We start from the raw sequence: 23,894 nt of genomic DNA on the forward strand, positions 1-23,894 counted from the left end.
GGCCTGACAGGCCCATGAAAAAGCCACTTTATCTTCTAATAAGTAAAACACTCTAGAGTCCAAATTCCTGGCTTACAACTATCTGGTAGAGCTGGTGGAAAAGCAGAAAGGAAAATGCTTTCCCAAGTCCAGAACTTAGGGCAACAGAGTGAGAGCAGCCTGTCCTATGGCTGCAACACTCAGGAAAGCCCTATGACAGCACCGTCCAACCAACTGTGAAATGAATGCTGAGGAGGACATGTTCTCTCTGAGGTCTGCTGGAGAGGAAACAAGTTAAGTGACATATATAAGCTGCAGTCTTCTGGGTCTCTTCTCCAAGTTCCTCGGGCATTCAGTGTGACCCGACTGTACAAAGACAGAGACTCTTCCAGTACAGTATTCTGGCCATATTGAGGAAGGACTCCCAACTCCTCCATGTGCCCATTGACCGTCCCACTATATATACAATACATTCACCACAAAAAAAAATAATTTAAAAAAGGCAACATGAAACTTCTATAAACTGGACCCAGCTCCAAAAACATTAATTGTACACATAGTCCCTTCCCCAAATATATACCAGAGATTAGCTGCTGATGAAAGTTTAAAAGCACCACTCCAGCTTTACATGTACCCTCCACCCAATTTTAAAGTGATTTTTCCCGCAAGAACTCCAGGTACATTGCTCTGGCTAAGTTTGTCAGCTGTGCAGATGATCCCAGCTACAGGCCAGCCAGTCATCTAAATAGTGTGCACCTAAGGTCTATGCTGTTCAGCTTTGAGGAAGGCTTGATTCACAGTGAAGGGGTGGAATAGGACAACAAAACAGACATGTACAACAGTCATTCCTCCAAATCGGCCAGGCCTGCCTTCCGGTCTCCACATGCAGCCGTCCACCTCCTTGGGGCTTAGTTCCTCCCTGGACTAGCTCTGATCCAGAGGAAGTGTTGGGGTCTTATGCAGCTGCAACTGTTCTGGTGAGGCCTCAGGCGCCCGGGTCTTTGGGAATAAGGACTGTGACTGGACTGGATGCATTTGCAATCCTGGTATTTTGTGTACTTCTTGAAATTAGCTTCTTAATCTGCTTCCAGTGCCAGTCTGCTCCATCATTGAAGCCTGAAAGTGACCTAGGCCCTCTTGCTGACAGCAGTCGAGGGAACTATCTGGAGAGTGGCCATTGGGTTGGGTGGCTACTGGATGGGAAGGTGGATGGGCAGGCACAGAGGATGGGTATGCCCTGGGCTGAAAATGACTGGCTGATTGCTGAGGAGTGTATGGAGACCTTGTCTGCAGCATCACCCTGTGGGGTTGGAAAGCAGATGAACCAAAAGTCATTCCTGAACTCAGGGATGGTGGTGGAGTTCCGTAAAGATACTCAGTGGTTGACAGTGAGTTCTGCTGCTTGGTAGATGCATTATGGTTGTTAGATCTAGATTTTCTTTGGGACTCTCTGGCCTCTCCACAGATTCATCCATCTTTTTTTCTTCTGGACCAGAATTGTGTCCATCAGGAGGAACAACTTTAGCAGTCACTGCATCAATTTGAGGTGGAGAAGTTAAGGCAGAATTTAGTGTCTCACAACCTTGCAGACTAGACAGGACATTCTTCTCTGGGAAGAGGGACCATGGAGGGTGACTGCCTGGGGGTCCACTTGGGCTTCTAAGAGAAGAGAGAGATCTCTGCCAATCAGAAAAGCCCTGTGGAAGAATAAACAGGCTGAGAAAGAAATTAGGGAAACAACACCCTTCTCAATAGTCACAAATAATATAAAATATCTTGGCGTGACTCTAACTAAGGAAGTGAAAGATCTGTATAATAAAAACTTCAAGTCTCTGAAGAAAGAAATTATAGAAGATCTCAGAAGATGGAAAGATCTCCCATGCTCATGGATTGGCAGGATCAACATTGTAAAAATGGCTATCTTGCCAAAAGCAATCTACAGATTCAATGCAATCCCCATCAAAATTCCAAATCAATTCTTCAACGAATTAGAAAGTGCAATCTGCAAATTCATCTGGAATAACAAAAAACCTAGGATAGCAAAAATTCTTCTCAAGGATAAAAGAACCTCTGGTGGAATCACCATGCCGGACCTAAAGCTCTACTACAGAGCAATTGTGATAAAAACTGCATGGTACTGGTATAGTGACAGACAAATAGACCAATGGAATAGAATTGAAGACCCAGAAATGAACCCACACACCTATGGTCACTTGATCTTCGACAAGGGAGCTAAAACCATCCAGTGGAAGAAAGACAGCATTTTCAACAAATGGTGCTGGCACAACTGGTTGTTAACATGTAGAAGAATGCGAATCGATCCATTCCTATCTCCTTGTACTAAGGTCAAGTCTAAGTGGATCAAGGAACTTCACATAAAACCAGAGACACTGAAACTTATAGAGGAGAAAGTGGGGAAAAGCCTTGAAGATATGGGCACAGGGGAAAAATTCCTGAATAGAACAGTAATGGCTTGTGCTGTAAGATCGAGAATTGACAAGTGGGACCTCATGAAACTGGAAAGCTTCTGCAAGGCTAAAGACACCATCAATAAGACAAAAAAAACACCAACAGATTGGGAAAGGATCTTCACCTACCCTAAATCAGATAAGGGACTAATATCCAATATATATAAAGAACTCAAGAAGGTGGACTCCAGAAAGTCAAATAACCCCATTAAAAAATGGGGCTCAGAACTGAACAAAGAATTCTCACCTGAGGAATACGGAATGGCAGAGAAACACCTGAAAAAATGTTCAACATCCTTAATCATCAGGGAAATGCAAATCAAAACAACCCTGAGATTCCACCTCACACCAGTCAGAATGGCTAAGATCAAAAATTCAGGTGACAGCAGATGCTGGCGAGGATGTGGAGAAAGAGGAACACTCCTCCATTGTTGGTGGGATTGCAAGCTTGTACAACCACTCTGGAAATCAGTCTGGCGGTTCCTCAGAAAATTGGACATAGTACTACGGGAGGATCCAGCAATACCTCTCCTGGGCATATATCCAGAAGATGTCCCAACCGGTAAAAAGGACACATGCTCCACTATGTTCATAGCAGCCCTATTTATAATAGCCAGAAGCTGGAAAGAACCCAGATGTCCCTCAACAGAGGAATGGATACAGAAATTATGGTACATTTACACAATGGAGTACTACTCAGCTATTAAAAAGAATGAATTTATGAAATTCCTAGCCAAATGGATGGACCTGGAGGGCATCATCTTGAGTGAAATAACACAATCACAAAAGAACTCACACAATATGTATTCACTGATAAGTGGATATTAGCCCAAAACTTAGGATACCCAAGATATAAGATACAATTTGCTAAACGCATGAAACTCAAGAAGAATGAAGACCAAAGTGTGGACACTGTGCACCTTCTTAGAATTGGGAACAAAACACCCAGGGAAGAAGTTACAGAGACAAAGTTCGTAGCTGTGATGAAAGGATGGACCATTTATAGACTGCCTTATCCAGGGATCCATCCTATAATCAGCTTCTAAACGCTGACACCATTGCACACACTAGCAAGATTTTTCTGAAAGGACCCAAATATAGCTGTCTCTTGTGAGACGATGTCGGGGCCTAGCAAACACAGGAGTGGATGTTCACAGTCAGCTATTGGATGTATCACAGGGCTCCCAATGGAGAAGCTAGAGAAAGTACCCAAGGAGCTACAGGGATCTGCAACCCTATTGTTGGAACAACATGATGTACTAACCAGAACCCCGGAGCTCTTGTCTCTAGCTGCATATGTATCGAAAGATGGCCTAGTTGGCCATCAATGGAAAGAGAGGCCCATTGGACTCGCAAACTTTATATGCCCCAATATAGGGGAATGCCAGGGCCAAAAGAATGGGAATGGGTGTGTAGGGAAGTGGGGGGCGCTATGGGGGACTTTTGGGATAGCATTGGAAATGTAATTGAGGAAAATATGTAATAAAAATATTAAAAATCAAAAAAAAAGAAAAAAAAAGAGTGGAATGTTGAGTCATATGGTAGATTTACTTTTAGCTCTTTCAGATTTCTCCACATTGGTTTGCAGAGCAGATGTATCAACATAAAAACTCATGAGTCAGGGTTTTCCTTTTTTCACGTAATTTTCTGGATTTATCATCATATCTTTTTTATTTTTTCCTTTTTAAATGCCTATTGAAAATAGTTTTTCATTTTCTTTTTTTATTACATTTTTTTTCATTTACAACTCAAATGCTATCCCACACATCTCCTATACCTTCCCCCACCCTGCTCTCCTAACCACTCACTCTCACTTCTTGGCCCTGGTTTTCCCCTGTAGTGGATCATATAAAGTTTGCTAGACCAAGGGGCCTCTCTTCCCAATAATTGCCAACTAGGCCATCTTCTGCCACATATGCATCTAGAGACAAAATTCTGGGGGTTCTGATTAGTTCATATTGTTGTTCCACCTATAGGATTGCAGACCCCTTCAGCTCTTGGGTACTTTCTCTAGCTCCTACATTGGGGGCCCTGTATTCCATCCTTTAGATGACTGTGAGCATCCATTTCTGTATTTGCCAGACACTGGAAAGCCTCATAGGAGACAGCTATATCAAGGTCATTTCAGGAAAATCTTACTGGTGTATGCAATAGTGTCTGAGTTTGGTGGGTGATTATGGGATGGACCCCTGGGTGGGGCAGTCTTTGAATGGTCAATCTTTTTTGTCTAAACTCCAAACTTTGTCTCTGCAACTCCTTCCATGGATATTTTATTCCCTATTCTAGGAAGGAATGAAGTATCCACAGGTTGGTCTTCCTTCTTGATTTTCTTGCGTTTTGAAAGTTGTATCTTGGGAATTCTAGATTTCTGAGCTAATATCCACTTATTAGTGAGTGCATATCAAGTGACTTCTTTTGTGTTTGGGTTACCTCACTCAGGATGATATCCTCCAGATACATCCATTTGCCCAAGAATTTTAATTCAAAAATAAATTCATTGTTTTTAATAGCTGAGTAGTCATCCATTGTGTAAATGTACCACAATTTCTGTATCCATTCCTCTGTTGAGGAACATCTGGGTTCTTTCCAGCTTCTGGTTATTATAAATAAGGCTGCTATGAACATAGTGGAGCATGTGTTCTTATTACCAGTTGGAAAATCTTCTGGGTATATGCCCAGGGGAGGTATTGGTGGATCTAGCGATAGTACTATGCCCAGTTTTTTGAGGAACCTCCAGACTGATTGCCAGACTGGTTGTACAAGCTTACATTCCCACCAGCAATGGAGGAGTGTTCCTCCTTCTCCACATCCTTGCCAGCATCTGCTGTCACCTGAATTTTTGATCTTAGCCATTCTGACTGGTGTGAGATGGAATCTCAGGGTTGTTTTGATTTGCATTTCCCTGATGATTCAAGGATGTTGAACATTTCTTCAAGTGCTTCTTAGCACTTAGGTATTCCTCAATTGAGAATTCTTTGTTTAGCTCTGTAACCTATTTTTTTTAAAGAGGTTATTTGAATTTCTGGTGTTCAGCTTATTGAGACCTTTGTTTATGTTGGATATTAGTCCCCTATCAGATTTAGGATTGGCAAAAATTCTTTCCCAATCTGCTGATGGCCTTTTTGTCCTACTGACAGTATCTTTTGCCCTACCGAAGCTTTGCAATTTTACCAGGTCCCATTTGTCGATTCTTGATCCTACAGCACAGGCCATTGCTGTTCTGTTTAGGAATTTTTCCCCTGTGCCCATATCTTTGAAGGTTTTCCCCATTTACTCCTCTATAAATTTCAGTGTCTCTGGTTTTATGTGGAGTTCTTTGATCCACTTAGACTTGATCTTTGTACAAGAAGATAAGAATGGATCAATTTGCATTATTCTACATGATAACTGCCAGTTGTGCCAGCACCATTTGTTGAAAATGCTGTCTTTTTTTCCACTGGATGGTTTTAGCACCCTTGTCAAAGATCAGGTGACTATAGGTGTGTGGGTTCATTTCTGTGTCTTCAATTCTATTCCATCGATCTACCTGTCTGTAGCTCTACCAATACCATGCAGTTTTTTATCATAATTGCTCTGTAGTATAGCTTGAAGTTAGGCATGGTGATTCCAGAGGTTCTTGGTTTTTGAGAATAGTTTTTGCTATCCTAGATATCCTAGATATCATTCCAGATGAATTTGCAAATTGCCCTTTCTAACTCAGTGAAGAATTGTATTGGAATTTTGATGATGATTTCATTGAATCTGTAGATTGCTTTCAGCAGGATAGCAATTTTTACTATATTAATCCTGCCAATCCATAAGAATGGGAGATCTTTCCATCCTCTGAGAACTTCTTCCATTTCTTTCTTCAGAGACTTGAAGTTCTTGTCTTAAAGATCTCTCACTTCATTAGTTTAGTCACACCAAGGTATTTTATATGCCTCAGTACAGGAGAACGCCAGGGCCAAGAAGTGGGAGTGGGTGGGTAGGGGAGTGGGGGGCGGTATGGGGGACTTTTGGGATTGCATTGGAATTGTAAATGAAGAAAATACCTTAAAAAAAAGAATGACTAATGAGTCACCCAAGAAAACTTTGAATACCCCATAATATTTCATCAGCCACCAATCAATGCCTGTGCCCAAGTTACCAAAAGGAGACAAGGTTTAAAAAAAAAAGGAGAGGAGAGGAGAGGAGAGGAGAGGAGAGGAGAGGAGAGGAGAGGAGAGGAGAGGAGAGGAGAGGAGAGAGGAGTGGGGAGATCGAGAGGGGGAGGGGGAGGGGAGGGAGAGGGAGAAGGAGAGGGGGAGGGGAGGGGAGGCTGAGGGAGAGAGAGAAGTGGGGGGAGGGAGGAGGAGAGGGATAGGGAGAGGGAAAGGGGGAGGGAGAGAGGGGGAGAAGGGGAGAGGCAAAGAGTGAGAGAGAGAGAGAGAGGCAGAGAGGGAGAGGGAGAGAGAACAGAAAAATGATAGGAAAAGAGGGGAGGGGAGGGGAGGGGAGGGGAGGGGAGGGGAGGGCAGGGGAGGGGAGGGGAGGGGAGGAAGAGAAAGGAAAGGAAAGGAAAGGAAAGGAAAGGAAAGGAAAGGAAAGGAAAGGAAAGGAAAGGAAAGGAAAGGAAAGGAAAGGAAAGGAGCCCTTCTGAATGGCAGTAGGGACATTAGCCAATGCTGGTACAGCTCTGTTAGTCAGTACTTAGTATTCAGGGCTGGGAAAATGCTCAGTGGTTAAGAGCCTTGGCTGCTTTTCCCAGGGAGCCAGGTTCAATTCCCAGCACCCACATTGTTACTCATGACTGTTTGTAACTCCAGTTCCAGGAGATTGAATGCTCTCTTCGGCCCCCATAGGTAACATGCACACATATGACACAAAAACATGTATGCAGAAAAAACACTCACCCGAATAATATAAAATAATTAAACAATACTTAGTACATTTGTAACATCATGCCGGATGCTACTGTAATCAAGCAAATATGGAATGATTGGTTCTGGACATAATTGAATTTCTACAACCATTCAGGAGAGATAAGGGAACTTGTAGCTACAGATTTAGAGAATGAAAAATGAATGGAGACAGAGAATCGGTGTGTGTATGCATGTGTGCTTATGTGGGTATGTATGCATGTGTGTGTGTCTCTCTCTATGTGTATATGTGTGTGAATCTGTGTATGTGTGTATATATGTGCATGTGTGAGTGTGTTCAACTGAAAATTGTTAGTATTAGGTAAAGTCTTGAGAAAGAAGTCAGCTACAGGGAAAGATAATCATCAGGAAATGAATGGTAGAGTCTGCATTAAGAGATATACAGAAAGAAGATTCCTGCCAGAGAGAGGTAGAGAGGTTAGAAAGAGACCCAGACAAAATGGAAACTCTAGAGCCAGCCATCCGTGCTTAAATCTGACCAAGCAGTGTCAGCAGTGACTTAGAGAGTAAAGTAAGGAAAAGACCCAAGGGAGCACTTCACAGTTTCCTGAATAAGTGAATGAGCTAGATGAGGAAAAGCAATCACCAGTTACATACTCATGACCATGGGGAACCCTACCAACATGGAAGCGACCATGGAGAACCTCATCAACATGGAAGGGACCATGGAGAACCTTATCAACATGGAAGGGACCATGGAGAACCTCATCAACATGGAAGGGACCATGGAGAACCTCATCAACATGGAAGGGACCATGGAGAACCTCACTAACATGCAAGGCCTTCTACCATATTCCTGAGGCTGAATTTCCTAGACTCCCACACCATTAGCAGGGTTAGAAAAATTATTTCTTGATCCAGCAATTGAAAGAAGAAAATGTAATGAGAAAGCCACTGGAAAGAGTCAAATGTGTCTTTAGTTGGCAGGGGTGGAGATAGCATATACCCTTGCATAATTGCAGGACACATGTTTCCACAGGAAGGCTCTTTCCCAAGCACAGCTCCCCTCCTCTGTCCTCATAGCACTGCACAGATGGAAACCTCTTCACATCAGCATCCTCATCCTCGGTGGCTGGATTGGCCAAGGGCAAGAGCTTATGTGGTACTTTATTTTGAGCATTGGGGTGTGTCTGGCACTAGGGAAACATTAGGATCAGGAAGCAGGAAAGGAGAAGGTGGCCGTGCTGAGTCCTCATCACTGCTTGGTAGAGGCCTTTTCCATTGGCTCCTACCAACTCTGGCCCCCTCTCCTTGCATCATACTGACTGGAACATAAAGGGCCTCTTTGGTTCCCAAATGGAGGAAGCTCTAAGCTGGTGTGGACTACATAGCTGAGGGACAGGGATCTCTGGCAACAAAGGGAAACATGTGGGATCTGAATTTTCAAATTAATAAGTGTGGGGCTAGTAGAGGTCAGCCTCTCAGTGCTGACAGACTTTCAAGGACTGCTTCATGATGGGCAGGATGGTGCTTGGTGCCCAGCACAGAGCCATATAAATCTCTGGAAGTCTGGCCTTGAGATACAGACCCCAGTCACCAGACCAGTAGAATTCATTAGTTCTGAATGCTTAAAGTTATCCCCCACAGACTAGGGTAAGCTCCCTTTGGTACCGCATCCCACCTTTGTGCTCCCAATACATCAACCTCTGCCACTGAGAGTGAACGTGCTGGAAACAGAAACTTGATAGTTCTCCTCTATCCCAACAGTCCCTACCATAAGACACAGTTCAGAAACTCACGGGCAGAAATGAGGAAACAAATACTGGGAAAGTCCTCTACCTACCTCCTATGAAAAGTCCCACCTTGTGTTATCTGAAGTTCCCTAAGAGCCACATCTACACTGAACATTCTGCAAGGCTGATTGATGGGCTAGGACCTCCATGACCACGGAGAGGTTGGGATATTGCACACCAGACTTTCTCAGTCCCATTAAGAGCTATTCACTACCCACCTTTGTGTGTGACCTGATATCCCTGTGATGTAAGGCCTTCCAGAATATACAAACAGATCCCTGGATTCTGCCAAGAATGCCAACAGGTGACATCTATCTCCTACTGAAAGGATGTCCTCCTGCTTTGCTGAGGTGTGCCCCCCTGATGTTGCCACCAGTATATTTTAATAACATCTTGATTTATGAGTTTGTTCTGTTACTCTAAAAACTTCATAAAACAGAAAATTGAAATAAAAAAATACTTATAAAACTGTCACCGTATTGGAACATGGAATTTGGATAGCCTGGGCATGTGTTTCTGAGCCACAGTTGCTCATATTTGACTCAAAAAAAAAAAAAAAAAAAAAACCCTCACTGTCTCCTTGAGGTGAGAGCTGTGTCTTTCCATTTTTAGCTGTGGACCACACAGTGATTGCCTCATGAGGCAAGCAGTCTCCTGGGATGCCACCTCATCTAACTACTATTTATTTCTGTGCTTTCCAGCGATTTCCATAGCTTCTGTGGCAGCCAGAAAAAGTGAAAGATGGAGGAGGTAAACCCAGACAGGAAAGCAAGCAAGACAACACCAGGAGACCTTAGCTGGACTGTTCTTGGAGCTAAGCTAATGTACTCTCCTTCCAAGACAATTCCCACCTCCCCATTTCCAGAAGAGAACATGGAGACAGTAGTAATCCAACAATTGACCTTGGACTAATTAAATCAATAGTCCCTGCAAATTACATTTTTAAATGAAAGTGTTTTTAAGACCTTAAAAAAAAAAAACTAGGATTCATACCTATGGGAGATAGCATTTGAGATAAATTAGCTAGGAGAAATAAAGTGAAATTATCTTCAATTGTCTAAAATGTCAGTTACCACCTGGAAATACTATCTAAGTGTGTAGGGCCTCCTCTCTGTTCCACTGAACACTCTTTCTGGGTGACCAGCACCAACCATGAGAGAATCCATGTAGAAATCAAGAAGAAAATTTCGGCTTTTGGTCCTAAATATGTATTTCAGAAATGATTGCAAGAGCAAGCTCAGGAGTATCCCTTTGCCACAAAAGGGAAGAAAACACAATAACTGTTCCATTGGTTCTGGGCCAAGGATCAGCATCCTTCAATGAGTTCACCTTGAGCAAGATCCTTTCCCTTTCTGAGCTGTAATTTGTGTGTGCTCGTGAGTGTGTATGTGTACATGTGTGTACAATAGTAACAACATAGGAACCTACTGTGCTGTTTACTTTTTGTCAACTTGACCAACTGGAGTCATTTGGGAAAGGGGAAAACTAAATAAGGAATTGCCCACATCCGATCATGGGCAAGTCTGAGGTTCAATTTCTTGATTAATGACTGACCTGAGAGAACTTTCACCAGATCCAGCAGGTGCCGCAATCTGGGCCCTCTCCACCAGCATACCTGTGAGGAATAAACTTCTATTTCTGTAAATTGCCCTGTCTTATTTCTAATAACAGCCCAGCTGTCCCTGGGGTCTGTGTCTGTGTGAACTGTGTTAACTGTGTTAACTACGCCCCTTGCTATTAGCTGTCACTGAATCCTGTGTGTAAGATCCTACTTCCCATGATGCATTTTAATTGTTATTTAAGAGGACTTCAAAGAGTCAAGATAAGGGAGGAATAAAGATTCTTCCAAAATCTTTGTGCTTTCTGCCAGTTCAGTCATTCTGGACCCTACAATACTCACAGGTCTGGCGAGAAGCGCCTGAATATTTTAGATGACCATCTTTTAAACAGCCACTGCTTCGCTGTATTTGCAGAAAGCTAGTACTATGACTGGTAAAAACAGCAAACAAGGACACTGCAGTCTGAAAGACAACATTGACCCACCCACACTGGGAGTTCAGTTCCTTCTGTGTCTCTATTTCTCCTGCAGATACAGGGGTCACTTACAAAGCACATTGCACTTGGAGCTGTTACTTTGTTCTCCCAAAGTTTCCTTCAGGGTCTGGCTTCCAGTGGCTTAAGAATGTCGATTTATTTATTTCATTTCCATCCATCTTCTTGATTTTTCTTTTGATTCAACCTACAAATTTTCTTGGAACACCTGGCCCAGGGTCACATGGCCCTGGTGGAGAGTTCCTGTCTCAACCACTGCTACCTTGTATCATATATAAAGTCCTAGCCATTTAATCATCCCTTTTTGGGAAAGTTTGGCTGGTGTATAAATCAAAGCAGCTTCACAGCAAAAGTCAGGGACAGACCTCTTCCTGGGAGACTTCACTTTGCAGCTACATCGCTGCCTCAGTAATAAATGAGATCACCTAGGTGTCTTTTACCGTGATGAGAAATTCAAAATTTCTCAGGGAAAAGTGGCCCTGCAGGCAGAGAAATCTTAGTTCATCTTATGGGATCCTACTCTATCATAAATTTATCCTGGTTAACCCAAGAAGCCTGTGATTTTTGATTTGTATGACCAAACATCTTAAATTTCACTGCTAACTACAGGTCCCTAAATCTGTTTTTGCTTTCAAGAACCAAAATTCTGGAAGGTCCAGCCAGACTGTGCGACTTATTTTATTTTATTTTTCTTAGCTTTGTAGTTATCCACTAGGGCTGTGGAGTGGATGTTTCACCTCTGACCTCTCTGTTTGTTTGGATACAGGGATATGATTATGTACAACTTATACCGTGTTTATCCTCAGCATCTGGACAGGTTAGTTCTGGGTGGGGTCAGGGCAGTAAGAGCTAAGAAAGCAAGGTGGATGGCCAGGGGGTGAACTTGGGGCCTTCAGGAGACCATTAATACTTGGAGATAAATATGATTTCCAGAAACGCACACAGCAAACTTCCGATGTATGTTACTCCTGACATCAAGAGGCCATGTTTATTTGCCTTGAACATGGAAGGAACTACTTTGTTCCTCCCAGACTGTTCCATGAATAGACTCCTGAAGTATGGCTAAGTGACTTCCAGAGCTACATTAGTCCAGTCGTTACTGTAACAAATTACCCAGAGTCTCTACTTTACTTTACAGACAAGGACCTCATCCAACTCAAGGATCTGAAGATAGCAACATCAGCTCAGTCTGGTATGGATGCCATGGCAGGAGTGCATGCCAGAAGGAGCAAGGGAGAGATGTGGGCTTTTCTAGCAACCCTGGAACTCAGGAGTCCCATGAGGGTACCTTAACCATCTCCACCTTCCATACAGGGTTGAAGCTTTCAATACTCAAACCTCTGGGATGCTCAAAGCATATACAAACTCTAAGGACTGTGTTTTCTCTTTCTCAAACACAATACATGGAGGGTTCTAGAAAGCCAGATGCCACACTGCCTCAAAGGCCCAGGAAGTGAATTCCAGGGAAGAGTCCCAGATGAGGTTTGAGAAACATCCAGCACCAATCACCAAAGTAAGTGACTGAGAAAATGTGAGAGTTTGCACTTCCAGACTGGCTCTCTCTTGCAAGTCAGGGACATCTCTGAATTTGACAGAGAAGCATTCCTTGATTTACACACATCTGCTGTTGAGAAGGAGCAGGAGTGGAATGGAGAAGGAAACAGTGTGGGTGGCATAGAAGTGGGGCAGGAATGGGAAAGAAGAAGAAGCAGTGGAGGAGGAGACAAAGTAGGCACAGGAGCACTGCACACAAAGGCTGGAGCCATGGTTCTTGTCAGTATTGTCTGACAATGACCTTTCTTAAACACCTCCATGGGGAAAACAAAAACAAAAACAAACAAAAAAACATGCCAGTGTGCCCTCCACACAGGTTGTCACATTAGCCAATATTGCCACACAATTAGAGAGGTAGTGCCAGACTCAGTGGGCTCTTGCCTGCTTATATACTGGCTCTCACCTGAGTGGCTAAAGTCAGGGATCCACCATTGTTTCTGTTCCTCCTGGCTGGGCTTTTGCTTCCTGCCCTAGAAGATGAATTAACAACAGCATGGATCCTGAGGACTTACTCTGGGCACTATGGGAAAGGAGACAGTGGGCAGTGTCTATTCATCAGGACACTGAGGTCCATGCACTATTATCACCACATGCTAGAGCTGGTGGGGTTGATGGACACAGACTGGGAGTCTGCAAGACCTTGGGAAGCTAGGTTTGAATGTTGTAAGTGGCTAATTTGCCCAAAATATTTCATATTTTACTTTTAAAAAATAGTCTGTCTGTGGCTGGGAGGCATGTCAGCAAGTGCCAGGCATGGTGACAGGCACAGGAAGCTGAGGGCTCACATCTACAATTACAGACAGGAAGCAGAAAGCAAACAGGAAGTGAAGTGAGGGTATGAAACCCCAGGGTCCACTCCCAGTGACATAGTCCTTCAGCAAGTCCACATTTCTCAAAAGACAAAAGCATCACCTCGGGGGCCATATATTCAAATATGTGAGCCTCCAGGGAGACATTTCTCATCAGAACCACCAGCTCCATAGTCATGGTAACAGCCGTATGACTGTATAGCCAGCAGCTGGTTTCTGTCTGTCTTGTACTGGTTCTGTTTTCCAATATTGACTCCTGTTTCTGATCCCTGAGAAACAGTATAATCTTTGTGAATACAGGTATACAGGCTGTTTGTTGTTGTTTGAGGCAGGGTCTCACTCTGTAGCTCTGTCTGGAACTCCCTAGCTATACCAGACTACTGTCAAACTCTTAGATCTGTCTGCCACAGTTCCTGAGTTCTGGCATAAAAGGTGTGTGCCACTATTCCCAGCTCTATGTACCATTTTATTCTACGTATAGAGCATTCTTTTCTTTCTTAATAATTACAAATTTTAATTAAAATATACCATTTTCCTTCTTTCCTTTCCTTCCTCCAGCCGCTCCTAAGTTCTCTTGCTCCAACCCTTTCACTGTCATTCAAATTCATTACCTGTATTATTATTATTATATAAACACATAGACATATATGTATAACCTGCTGAGTCCATTTAGCACTGCGTTTATGTACAAGATTTTAGGGCTGAACACACAGTATCTGTAATCAGTCAGGGTCTCATCCTTGGGAAAGTCTAATTGTTTCTCCCTCAGCAGTGCTCTCCCTCAGCAGCAGTTGGCTGATGTCTAGGGTAGAGCGCCGTGGCCTTCCACTTCGGCATGTGTATTGGTTTTGTTGGTTTTGTTTCAGTACCATGGGTGAAAAGCTTTCCCTGTCGTACCTAGGAGATTGCTTTGTAGTCTCAAAGCAGACCTCCTGGACCCTAACAATCTTTCTATCCTGTCTTCTCTCATGTTCCCTGAGCCTTAGGTATATTTGTTGCAGCTGGGCACCTCATGACCTGATATTCATTGTATTTTGACTAGTTGTGGTTTTCTGTGGTGGTCTCTGTCTCCTACAAAGACAACCTTCTGAGAGAGGACTGATGTCTTAGGGTTTCTGTTGCTGTGATGAAACACCATGATCAAAAAAGCAAGTTGGGAAGGAAAAGGGTTTATTCAGCTTACACTTCCACAGCACTGTTTGTTCATCACCAAAGGAAGTCAGGACAGGAACTCAAGTTGGGCAGGAGCCTGGAGGCAGGAGCTGATGCAGAGCCATGGAGGGACTCTGCTTACTGGCTTGCTTCCCCTGGCTTGCTCAGCCTGCTTTCCTACAGAATCCAGGCCTACCAATGCAGAGATGGCACCACCCATAATGGGCTGGGCCCTCCCCCACTGATCACTAATTGATAAAATGCCTTACAGCTGGGTCTCATGGAAGCCTTTTCTCCATTAAGATTCTCTTCTTTCAGGTAGCTGTAGCTTGTTTATCAAATTGGCATGAGAGTAGCCATCACAGACGAGATTTACACTTACCTATGGGGATAAGAAAAAATGCTTCCATTGCTGTTGGGAGGTGTGCTGGTCTAATAAAGCAGTGTTAGTAGGCTCTCCTCTAGATCCATGACCTCTCTGGCCCCAGCAGGCAGGCTAGGTGGTCAGTACCAGGCTGTTGAGAAAGCCTTAGGTCCGATTGGTTACCAGCAAGTCTGAGAACTACTATTTAGGACTGTCTTGAAGGGCCGGTCATTATTGTGGTTCATCGCATTTTCACAGTCAGGTAGGACTACTAATTGCTAGCCTCCTTTGGCAGCTTGCATTGCACCTTCTTAAACTATGAAAGCTAGTTCTCAGAGAGGAGGCTTTCTCTGAGCATTCTTTATTTAAAGATAATTAGGGTTTAATTTGGGATTCTCGAGCAGTAACAGTGTTGTGATTATATACAGTCTATAGCTTACCTCACCCTGAGCAGCATATAAAAGGCCTTCTCCGCATTAATATTAATTTTCTGAGTTGATGCACAGTTAAAGACACTTTGGTTTTGCAAAATGTTAGATTGACATTGTGGCCAGATATTATTGGGTTGTCCTTTGTGTCATGGAGACTCTGTGCACCACAGAGTTAAAGTGACCATACAGGCTTTATTTTCCAGCATGAAGTGTTAGTGGTGTGCTCTGCTGCCTTGACAACACTACAGACAAAGTGGTTCAAACAAGAGGCATGTAGTGTTCATAGTTTTGGAGGCTATAGGTTCAAGGCTAGGGTGGTACTATCTGGGACATCTCCCAGCGAGGGCCCTTTTCCTGGCCCTTCCATGCTGCCTTCTTCTTGGCATCTTACCCTTGCTAACCTGTGTAAAGAAGAAGGGAGGGAGAGAGGCAGGTGGTAGGAGAGAGCAAGAGAGGAAAGAAAGAAAAAGGGAGGACAGGTTTGTGGGTTTAGGGCCTTAATGCATGGACTATGGGGGACCCCCAGTTAAGTTCAGAATAAAGGACTTTTTGCCAGAAGGCCTGGTCCATTTTCATTTATTTTTGTATTTTACATAAATATAAGATGTAGAACTTTATTGCTTTGGGAGAATACAGTGCATTGTTTTAGTTTTTCTGCTGTTTGGTGATTTTTATCCTATTTTATGGTAGTTAATGTTTTTTTTTAATTTTTAATATTTTTATTACATATTTTCCTCAGTTACATTTCCAATGCTATCCCAAAAGTCCCCCATAGTGCCCCCCACTTCCCTACCCACCCATTCCCATTCTTATGGCCCTGGCATTCCCCTATATTGGGGCATATAAAGTTTGCAAGTCCAATGGGCTTCTCTTTTCATTGATGTCCGACTAGGCCATCTTTCGATACATATGCAGCTAGAGACAAGAGCTCCGGGGTTCTGGTTAGTACATCATGTTGTTCCAACAATAGGGTTGCAGATCCCTTTAGCTCCTTGGGTACTTTCTCTAGCTTCTCCATTGGGAGCCCTGTGATACATCCAATAGCTGACTGTGAACATTCACTCCTGTGTTTGCTAGGCCCCGGCATCTTCTCACAAGAGACAGCTATATTTGGGTCCTTTCAGCAAAATCTTGCTAGTGTATGCAATGGTGTCAGCGTTTAGAAGCTGCTTATGGGATAGATCCCAGGATACGGCAGTCTCTAAATGGTCCATCCTTTCATCACAGCTACGAACTTTGTCTCTGTAACTCCTTCCCTGGGTGTTTTGTTCCCAATTCTAAGAAGGGGCACAGTGTCCACACTTTGGTCTTCATTCTTCTTGAGTTTCATGTGTTTAGCAAATTGTATCTTATATCTTGGGTATCCTAAGTTTTGGGCTAATATCCACATATCAGTGAATACATATTGTGTGAATTCTTTTGTGATTGTGTTACTTCACTCAAGATGATGCCCTCCAGGTCCATCCATTTGGCTAGGAATTTCATAAATTCATTCTTTTTAATAGCTGAATAGTACTCCATTGTGTAAATGTACCATAATTTCTGTATCCATTCCTCTGTTGAGGGACATCTGGGTTCTTTCCAGCTTCTTGCTATTATAAATAGGGCTGCTATGAACATAGTGGAGCATGTGTCCTTTTTACCGGTTGGGACATCTTCTGGATATATGCCCAGGAGAGGTATTGCTGGATCCTCCCGTAGTACTATGTCCAATTTTCTGAGGAACCGCCAGACTGATTTCCAGAGTGGTTGTACAAGCTTGCAATCCCACCAACAATGGAGGAGTGTTCCTCTTTCTCCACATCCTCGCCAGCATCTGCTGTCACCTGAATTTTTGATCTTAGCCATTCTGACTGGTGTGAGGTGGAATCTCAGGGTTGTTTTGATTTGCATTTCCCTGATGATTAAGGATGTTGAACATTTTTTCAGGTGCTTCTCTGCCATTCCGTATTCCTCAGGTGAGAATTCTTTGTTCAGTTCTGAGCCCCATTTTTTAATGGGGTTATTTGACTTTCTGGAGTCCACCTTCTTGAGTTCTTTATATATATTGGATATTAGTCCCTTATCTGATTTAGGATAGGTGAAGATCCTTTCCCAATCTGTTGGTGTTTTTTTTTTTTGTCTTATTGATGGTGTCTTTAGCCTTGCAGAAGCTTTCCAGTTTCATGAGGTCCCACTTGTCAATTCTCGATCTTACAGCACAAGCCATTACTGTTCTATTCAGGAATTTTTCCCCTGTGCCCATATCTTCAAGGCTTTTCCCCACTTTCTCCTCTATAAGTTTCAGTGTCTCTGGTTTTATGTGAAGTTCCTTGATCCACTTAGACTTGACCTTAGTACAAGGAGATAGGAATGGATTGATTCGCATTCTTCTACATGTTAACAACCAGTTGTGCCAGCACCATTTGTTGAAAATGCTGTCTTTCTTCCACTGGATGTTTTTAGCTCCCTTGTCGAAGATCAAGTGACCGTAGGTGTGTGGGTTCATTTCTGGTTCTTCAATTCTATTCCATTGGTCTATTTGTCTGTCACTATACCAGTACCATGCAGTTTTTATCACAATTGCTCTGTAGTAAAGCTTTAGGTCCGGCGTGGTGATTCCACCAGAGGTGCTTTTATCCTTGAGAAGAGTTTTTGCTATCCTAGGTTTTTTGTTATTCCAGATGAATTTGCAGATTGCACTTTCTAATTCGTTGAAGAATTGATTTGGAATTTTGATGGGGATTGCATTGAATCTGTAGATTGCTTTTGGCAAGATAGCCATTTTTACAATGTTGATCCTGCCAATCCATGAGCATGGGAGATCTTTCCATCTTCTGAGATCTTCTATAATTTCTTTCTTCAGAGACTTGAAGTTTTTATTATACAGATCTTTCACTTCCTTAGTTAGAGTCACGCCAAGATATTTTATATTATTTGTGACTATTGAGAAGGGTGTTGTTTCCCTAATTTCTTTCTCGGCCTGTTTATTCTTTGTGTAGAGAAAGGCCATTGATTTGTTTGAGTTAATTTTATATCCAGCTACTTCATCGAAGCTGTTTATCAGGCTTAGGAGTTCTCTGGTGGAATTTTTAGGGTCACTTATATATACTATCATATCATCTGCAAAAAGTGATATTTTGACTTCATCTTTTCCAATTTGTATCCCTTTGATCTCCTTTTGTTGTCGAATTGCTCTGGCTAGGACTTCAAGTACAATGTTGAATAGGTATGGAGAAAGTGGACAGCCTTGTCTAGTCCCTGATTTTAGAGGGATTGCTTCAAGCTTCTCACCATTTACTTTGATGTTGGCTACTGGTTTGCTGTAAATTGCTTTTATCATGTTTAGGTATGGGCCTTGAATTCCTGATCTTTCCAAGACTTTTATCATGAATGGGTGTTGGATCTTGTCAAATGCTTTTTCCGCATCTAACGAGATGACCATGTGGTTTTTGTCTTTGAGTTTGTTTATATACTGGATTACGTTGATGGATTTCCGTATATTGAACCATCCCTGCATCCCTGGGATGAAACCTACTTGGTCAGGATGGATGATTGTTTTGATGTGTTCTTGGATTCGGTTAGCAAGAACTTTATTGAGGATTTTTGCATCAATATTCATAAGGGATATTGGTCTGAAGTTTTCTATCTTTGTTGGGTCTTTTTGTGGTTTAGGTATCAGAGTAATTGTGGCTTCATAGAATGAGTTGGGTAGAGTACCTTCTGTTTCTATTTTGTGGAATAGTTTGTGAAGAACTGGGATTAGATCTTCTTTGAAGGTCTGATAGAACTCTGCACTAAACCCATCTGGTCCTGGGCTTTTTTTAGTTGGGAGACTATTAATGACTGCTTCTATTTCTTTGGGGGATATAGGGCTGTTTAGATCATTAACCTGATCTTGATTCAACTTTGGTACCTGGTATCTGTCTAGGAACTTCTCCATTTCATCCAGGTTCTCCAGTTTTGTTGAGTATAGCCTTTGGTAGAAGGATCTGATGGTGTTTTAGATGTCTTCAGGATCTGTTGTTATGTCTCCTTTTTCATTTCTGATTTTGTTAATTAGGATGCTTTCCCTGTGCCCTCTAGTGAGTCTGGCTAAGGGTTTATCTATCTTGTTGATTTTCTCAAAGAACCAGCTCCTTGATTGGTTGATTCTTTGAATAGTTCTTCTTGTTTCCACTTGGTTGATTTCGCCCCTGAGTTTGATTATTTCCTGCAGTCTACTCCTCTTGGGTGAATTTGCTTCCTTTTGTTCTAGTGCTTTTAGGTATGTTGTCAAGCTGCTAATGTGTGCTCTCTCTAGTTTCCTTTTGGAGGCACTCAGAGCTATGAGTTTTCCTCTTAGAAATGCTTTCATTGCATCCCATAAGTTTGTGTATGTTGTGGCTTCATTTTCATTGAACTCTAAAAAGTCCTTAATTTCTTTCTTTATTCCTTCCTTGACCAAGGTATCATTGAGGAGAGTGTTGTTCAGTTTCCACGTGAAGGTTGGCTTTCTATTATTCATTTTGTTATTGAAGATCAGCCTTAGTCCATGGTGATCTGATAGGATGCATAGGACAATTTCAATATTTTTGTATCTGTTGAGGCCTGTTTTGTGACCTATTATGTGGTCAATTTTGGAGAAAGTACCATGAGGTGCTGAGAAGAAGGTATATCCTTTTGTTTTAGGATAGAATGTTCTGTAGATATCTGCCAGATCCATTTGATTCATAATTTCTCTTAGTTTCTCTGTGTCCCTGTTTAGTTTCTGTTTCCATGATCTGTCCATTGGTGAAAGTGGTGTGTTGAAGTCTCCCACTATTATTGTATGAGGTGCAATGTGTGCTTTGAGATTTACTAAAGTTTCTTTAATGAATGTGGCTGCCTTTGTATTTGGAGCATAGATATTCAGGATTGATAGTTCCTCTTGGAGGATTTTACCTTTGCTGAGTATGAAGTGTCCCTCCCTGTCTTTTTTAATGACTTTGGGTTGGAAGTCAATCTTATCAGATATTAGAATGGCTACTCCAGCTTGTTTCTTCCTACCATTTGCTTGGAAAATTGTTTTCCAGCCTTTCATTCTGAGGTAGTGTCTATCTTTTTCTCTGAGATGAGTTTCCTGTAAGCAGCAAAATGTTGGGTCTTGTTTGTGTAGCCAGTTTGTTAGTCTATGTCTTTTTATCGGGGAGTTGAGTCCATTGATATTAAGAGATATTAAGGAAAAGTAATTGTTGTTTCCTGTTATTTTTGTTGTTAAAGTTGGCATTTTTTTCTTGTGGCTGTCTTCTTTTAGGTTTGTTGAGGGATTACATTCTTGTTGTTTCTAGGGCGTGGTTCCTGTACTTGTATTGGTTTTGTTCTGTTATTATCCTTTGAAGGGCTGGATTTGTGGAGAGATAATGTGTGAATTTGGTTTTGTCGTGGAATACTTTGGTTTCTCCATCTATGTTAATTGAGAGTTTGGCTGGGTATAGTAGCCTGGGCTGGAATTTGTGTTCTTTTAGTGTCTGTATAACATCCGTCCAGGATCTTCTGGCTTTCATAGTCTCTGGTGAAAAATCTGGTGTAATTCTGATAGGCTTGCCTTTATATGTTACTTGGCCTTTTTCTCTTACTGCTTTTAGTATTCTATCTTTATTTAGAGCATTTGTTGTTCTGATTATTATGTGTCGGGAGGTATTTCTTTTCTGGTCCAGTCTATTTGGAGTTCTGTAGGCTTCTTGTATGTTCATGGGCATCTCTTTCTTTAGATTTGGGAAGTTTTCTTCTATAATTTTGTTGAAGATGTTTGCTGGTCCTTTGAGTTGAAAATCTTCATTCTCATCCACTCCTATTATCCGTAGGTTTGGTCTTCTCATTGTGTCCTGTATTTCTTGGATGTTTTGAGTTAGGATCTTTTTGCATTTTACATTTTCCTTGATTGTTGTGCCGATGTTCTCTATGGAATCTTCTGCACCTGAGATTCTCTCTTCCATCTCTTGTATTCTGTTGCTGATGCTCGTATCTATGGTTCCAGATTTCTTTCCTAGGGTTTCTATCTCCAGTGTTGCCTCATTTTGTGTTTTCTTTATTGTGTCTACTTCCCTTTTTAGGTCTAGTATGGTTTTGTTCATTTCCATCATCTGTTTGGATGTGTTTTCCTGTTTTTCATTAAGGACTTCTACCTGTTTGATTAGGTTATCCTGTTTTTCTTTAAGGATTTGAAACTCTTTAGCAGTGTTCTCCTGCAATTCTTTAAGGGATTTTTGTGCTTCCTCTATACTGTGTTCTACCTGTTTACCAGTGTTCCTTTGTATTTCTTTAAGTGTGTTATTAAAGTCCTTCTTGAAGTCCTCTACCATCATCATGAGATATGCTTTTAGATCCGTGTCTAGCTTTTCCGGTGTGTTGGGGTGCCCTGGACTGGGCGAAGTGGGAGTGCTGGGTTCTGATGATGGTGAGTGTTCTTGGTTTCTGTTAGTAAGATTATTACGTTTACCTTTCGCCATCTGGTAATCTCTGGGGTTAGTTGTTGTCGTTGTCACTGTTTAAAGATTGGAGCAGAAGCTGTGTTCCACTCACCAGCAGTCTCAAAATCCTGTGGCGGGGGACGTGGGTAGCTGGCGGTACCCCGGTGCTGGTATAGCCGGCAGAGGCCTGTGGTCCTACTCAGGCCGGTTTTCTGCTTCCCTAACTAATGCATTCTCAGGTCCCACGCGCAATTGGATTGGAGCAGAAGCTGTGTTCCACTCACCAGAAGTCTTAAGATCCTGTGGCGGGGGGCTGGTGAGATGGCTCAGTGGGTAAGAGCACCCGACTGTTCTTCCGAAGGTCCAGAGTTCAAATCCCAGCAACCTCATGGTGGCTCACAACCATCCGTAATGAGATCTGGCGCCCTCTTCTGGAGTGTCTGAAGATAGCTACAGTGAACTTACATATAATAAATAAATAAATCTTAAAAAAAAAAAAAAAAAGATCCTGTGGCGGGGGTCGTGGGTAGCTGGCGGGTGTCAGCCGACCCTGCGCTCTAGCTACCCCGGTGCTGGTCCGGCCGGAATGAGGCCTGTGGCCCTACTCAGGCCGGTTTCTGCTTCCCTAACTAATGCAGTCTCAGGTCCCACGCGCAATTGGTTTGGAGCAGAAGCTGTGTTCCGCTCACCAGAAGTCTTAAGATCCTGTGGCTGGTGTTGTGGGTAGCTGGCGAGTCGGTAGTTACTGTTTTTAAAAGGCTTCACGACTTGCTGAGAATCTTTCAAGAGTCTCATCTGCTTTTTTCTATGTCATGCTATGTTCACAACCACTATCCCTTACTTCTCAAAATGATGCAACCAGAAGCTTTTGAAGTTTGGAATACTTGAACATACATAATGAGATCCCATGGGCTTAGGACTGAGGTCTAAATGCTAAATGTACTGGGGCTTCACAAGGATCTGTACATACAACCCGAGGATGATTTTATACTGTGCTTTTAGTGTACATGTGTACTGACTGACACCTGTCATGTAAGATCACTGTGACATCAGCTTGGTGCCCAGAATTTTAGGTTTGGAGTATTGTAGGCTGCTTTCCGTCTGTCTGTCTGTCTGTCTGTCTGTCCGTGTGTGTGTGTGTGTGTGTGTGTTTTCCATTTGTGTTTCATTTACTTTTCTCTTTGTTTTAGTATTTTTACATAATATTGAATGTTAGCATTTGCTTTCAGTGCATGTGTGAGTGTGGGCTTGGTATGCCCAGGGCGTCCCTGCCTGGGGAACATTGCGGCCATCCTGGAGTGTGGTGGGCAGAACCTGCCACTGCTGCTGTGAGTGACAGGTGAGAGAAAGCTTCTGCCTGACCATTGCCTCTTTTTTGGAGCGCTCAGCTGTCTCTGGTCCAGGCACAGGACCTAGCGTCATGAGTCTTCACTCTTGGCTGTATTCTGTTGCCTTTGGTGTCATGCACCAGGGTTCTTTGTTTCAGGGTGGTTTGGTGTAATGTAGGTGATGAACGAGCTCTTCCTTGTCTTTGACTTGTTGAACTTTGAACTTTGGGCAAGTCATGAGAGCAGAAGTCCCATACTGCCTTCACTGTACCTTGTCAAAGCTTTGAAGACCCACAGTAGGCGCCCTTAACTAGTCACCTACAGTGAGGCCCCTCTTGGCAACTATGGAGTTCTAGAATACTCTGGCCAATGTATCTGTAGGTTAGCCTTTTTATAACTCTGATGTAATTAATGTTTTCTTACAGACAGAACCTCCACTGAACACACCAGAAAACAGAGAGTTCCTTGCAGAAATCATGTTTGAATCATTTAATGTACCAGGAACCTACATTGCAATACAGGTAATTAAAAAAAAAAAAAACCCACATTGTTATCTTTGTGATTCTGTTGTGTAAGAAGCAGTAATTCCAAGGTCATTTGTGCTCAGTCTGGCTGGACACTCATAATTACCACTGAAGTGAGATTGGTCTGGATCTACACTTTTCCTATGCAGAGTCTCATGTGTTTTTATTTGGGTTACAAGTTAGAGATGTAGA

At 42.6% G+C, this 23,894-nt stretch overlaps 1 protein-coding gene across 6 annotated transcripts in view; it reads left to right on the forward strand.

The window, feature by feature from the left end:
* Positions 1-23,894, forward strand: part of LOC147005065 (actin-related protein 3B-like) — a 173,147-nt gene that overhangs the window by 119,395 nt on the left and 29,858 nt on the right. For 5 of the 6 annotated variants that reach the window (XM_085836535.1, XM_085836536.1, XM_085836539.1 and 2 more), the window contains exon 2: positions 23,604-23,699. In XM_085836535.1, the coding sequence (XP_085692661.1) occupies positions 23,604-23,699 (96 nt within the window). Of the gene's footprint in view, positions 1-23,603; positions 23,700-23,894 lie in introns of those variants that run through there. The other variant, XM_085836537.1, reaches the window with a different exon arrangement.

This window comes from Mus caroli, unplaced genomic scaffold, assembly GCF_978045245.1.
Source record: "Mus caroli unplaced genomic scaffold, Mus_caroli_1 scaffold_4, whole genome shotgun sequence".
Taxonomy (NCBI): domain Eukaryota; kingdom Metazoa; phylum Chordata; class Mammalia; order Rodentia; family Muridae; genus Mus; species Mus caroli.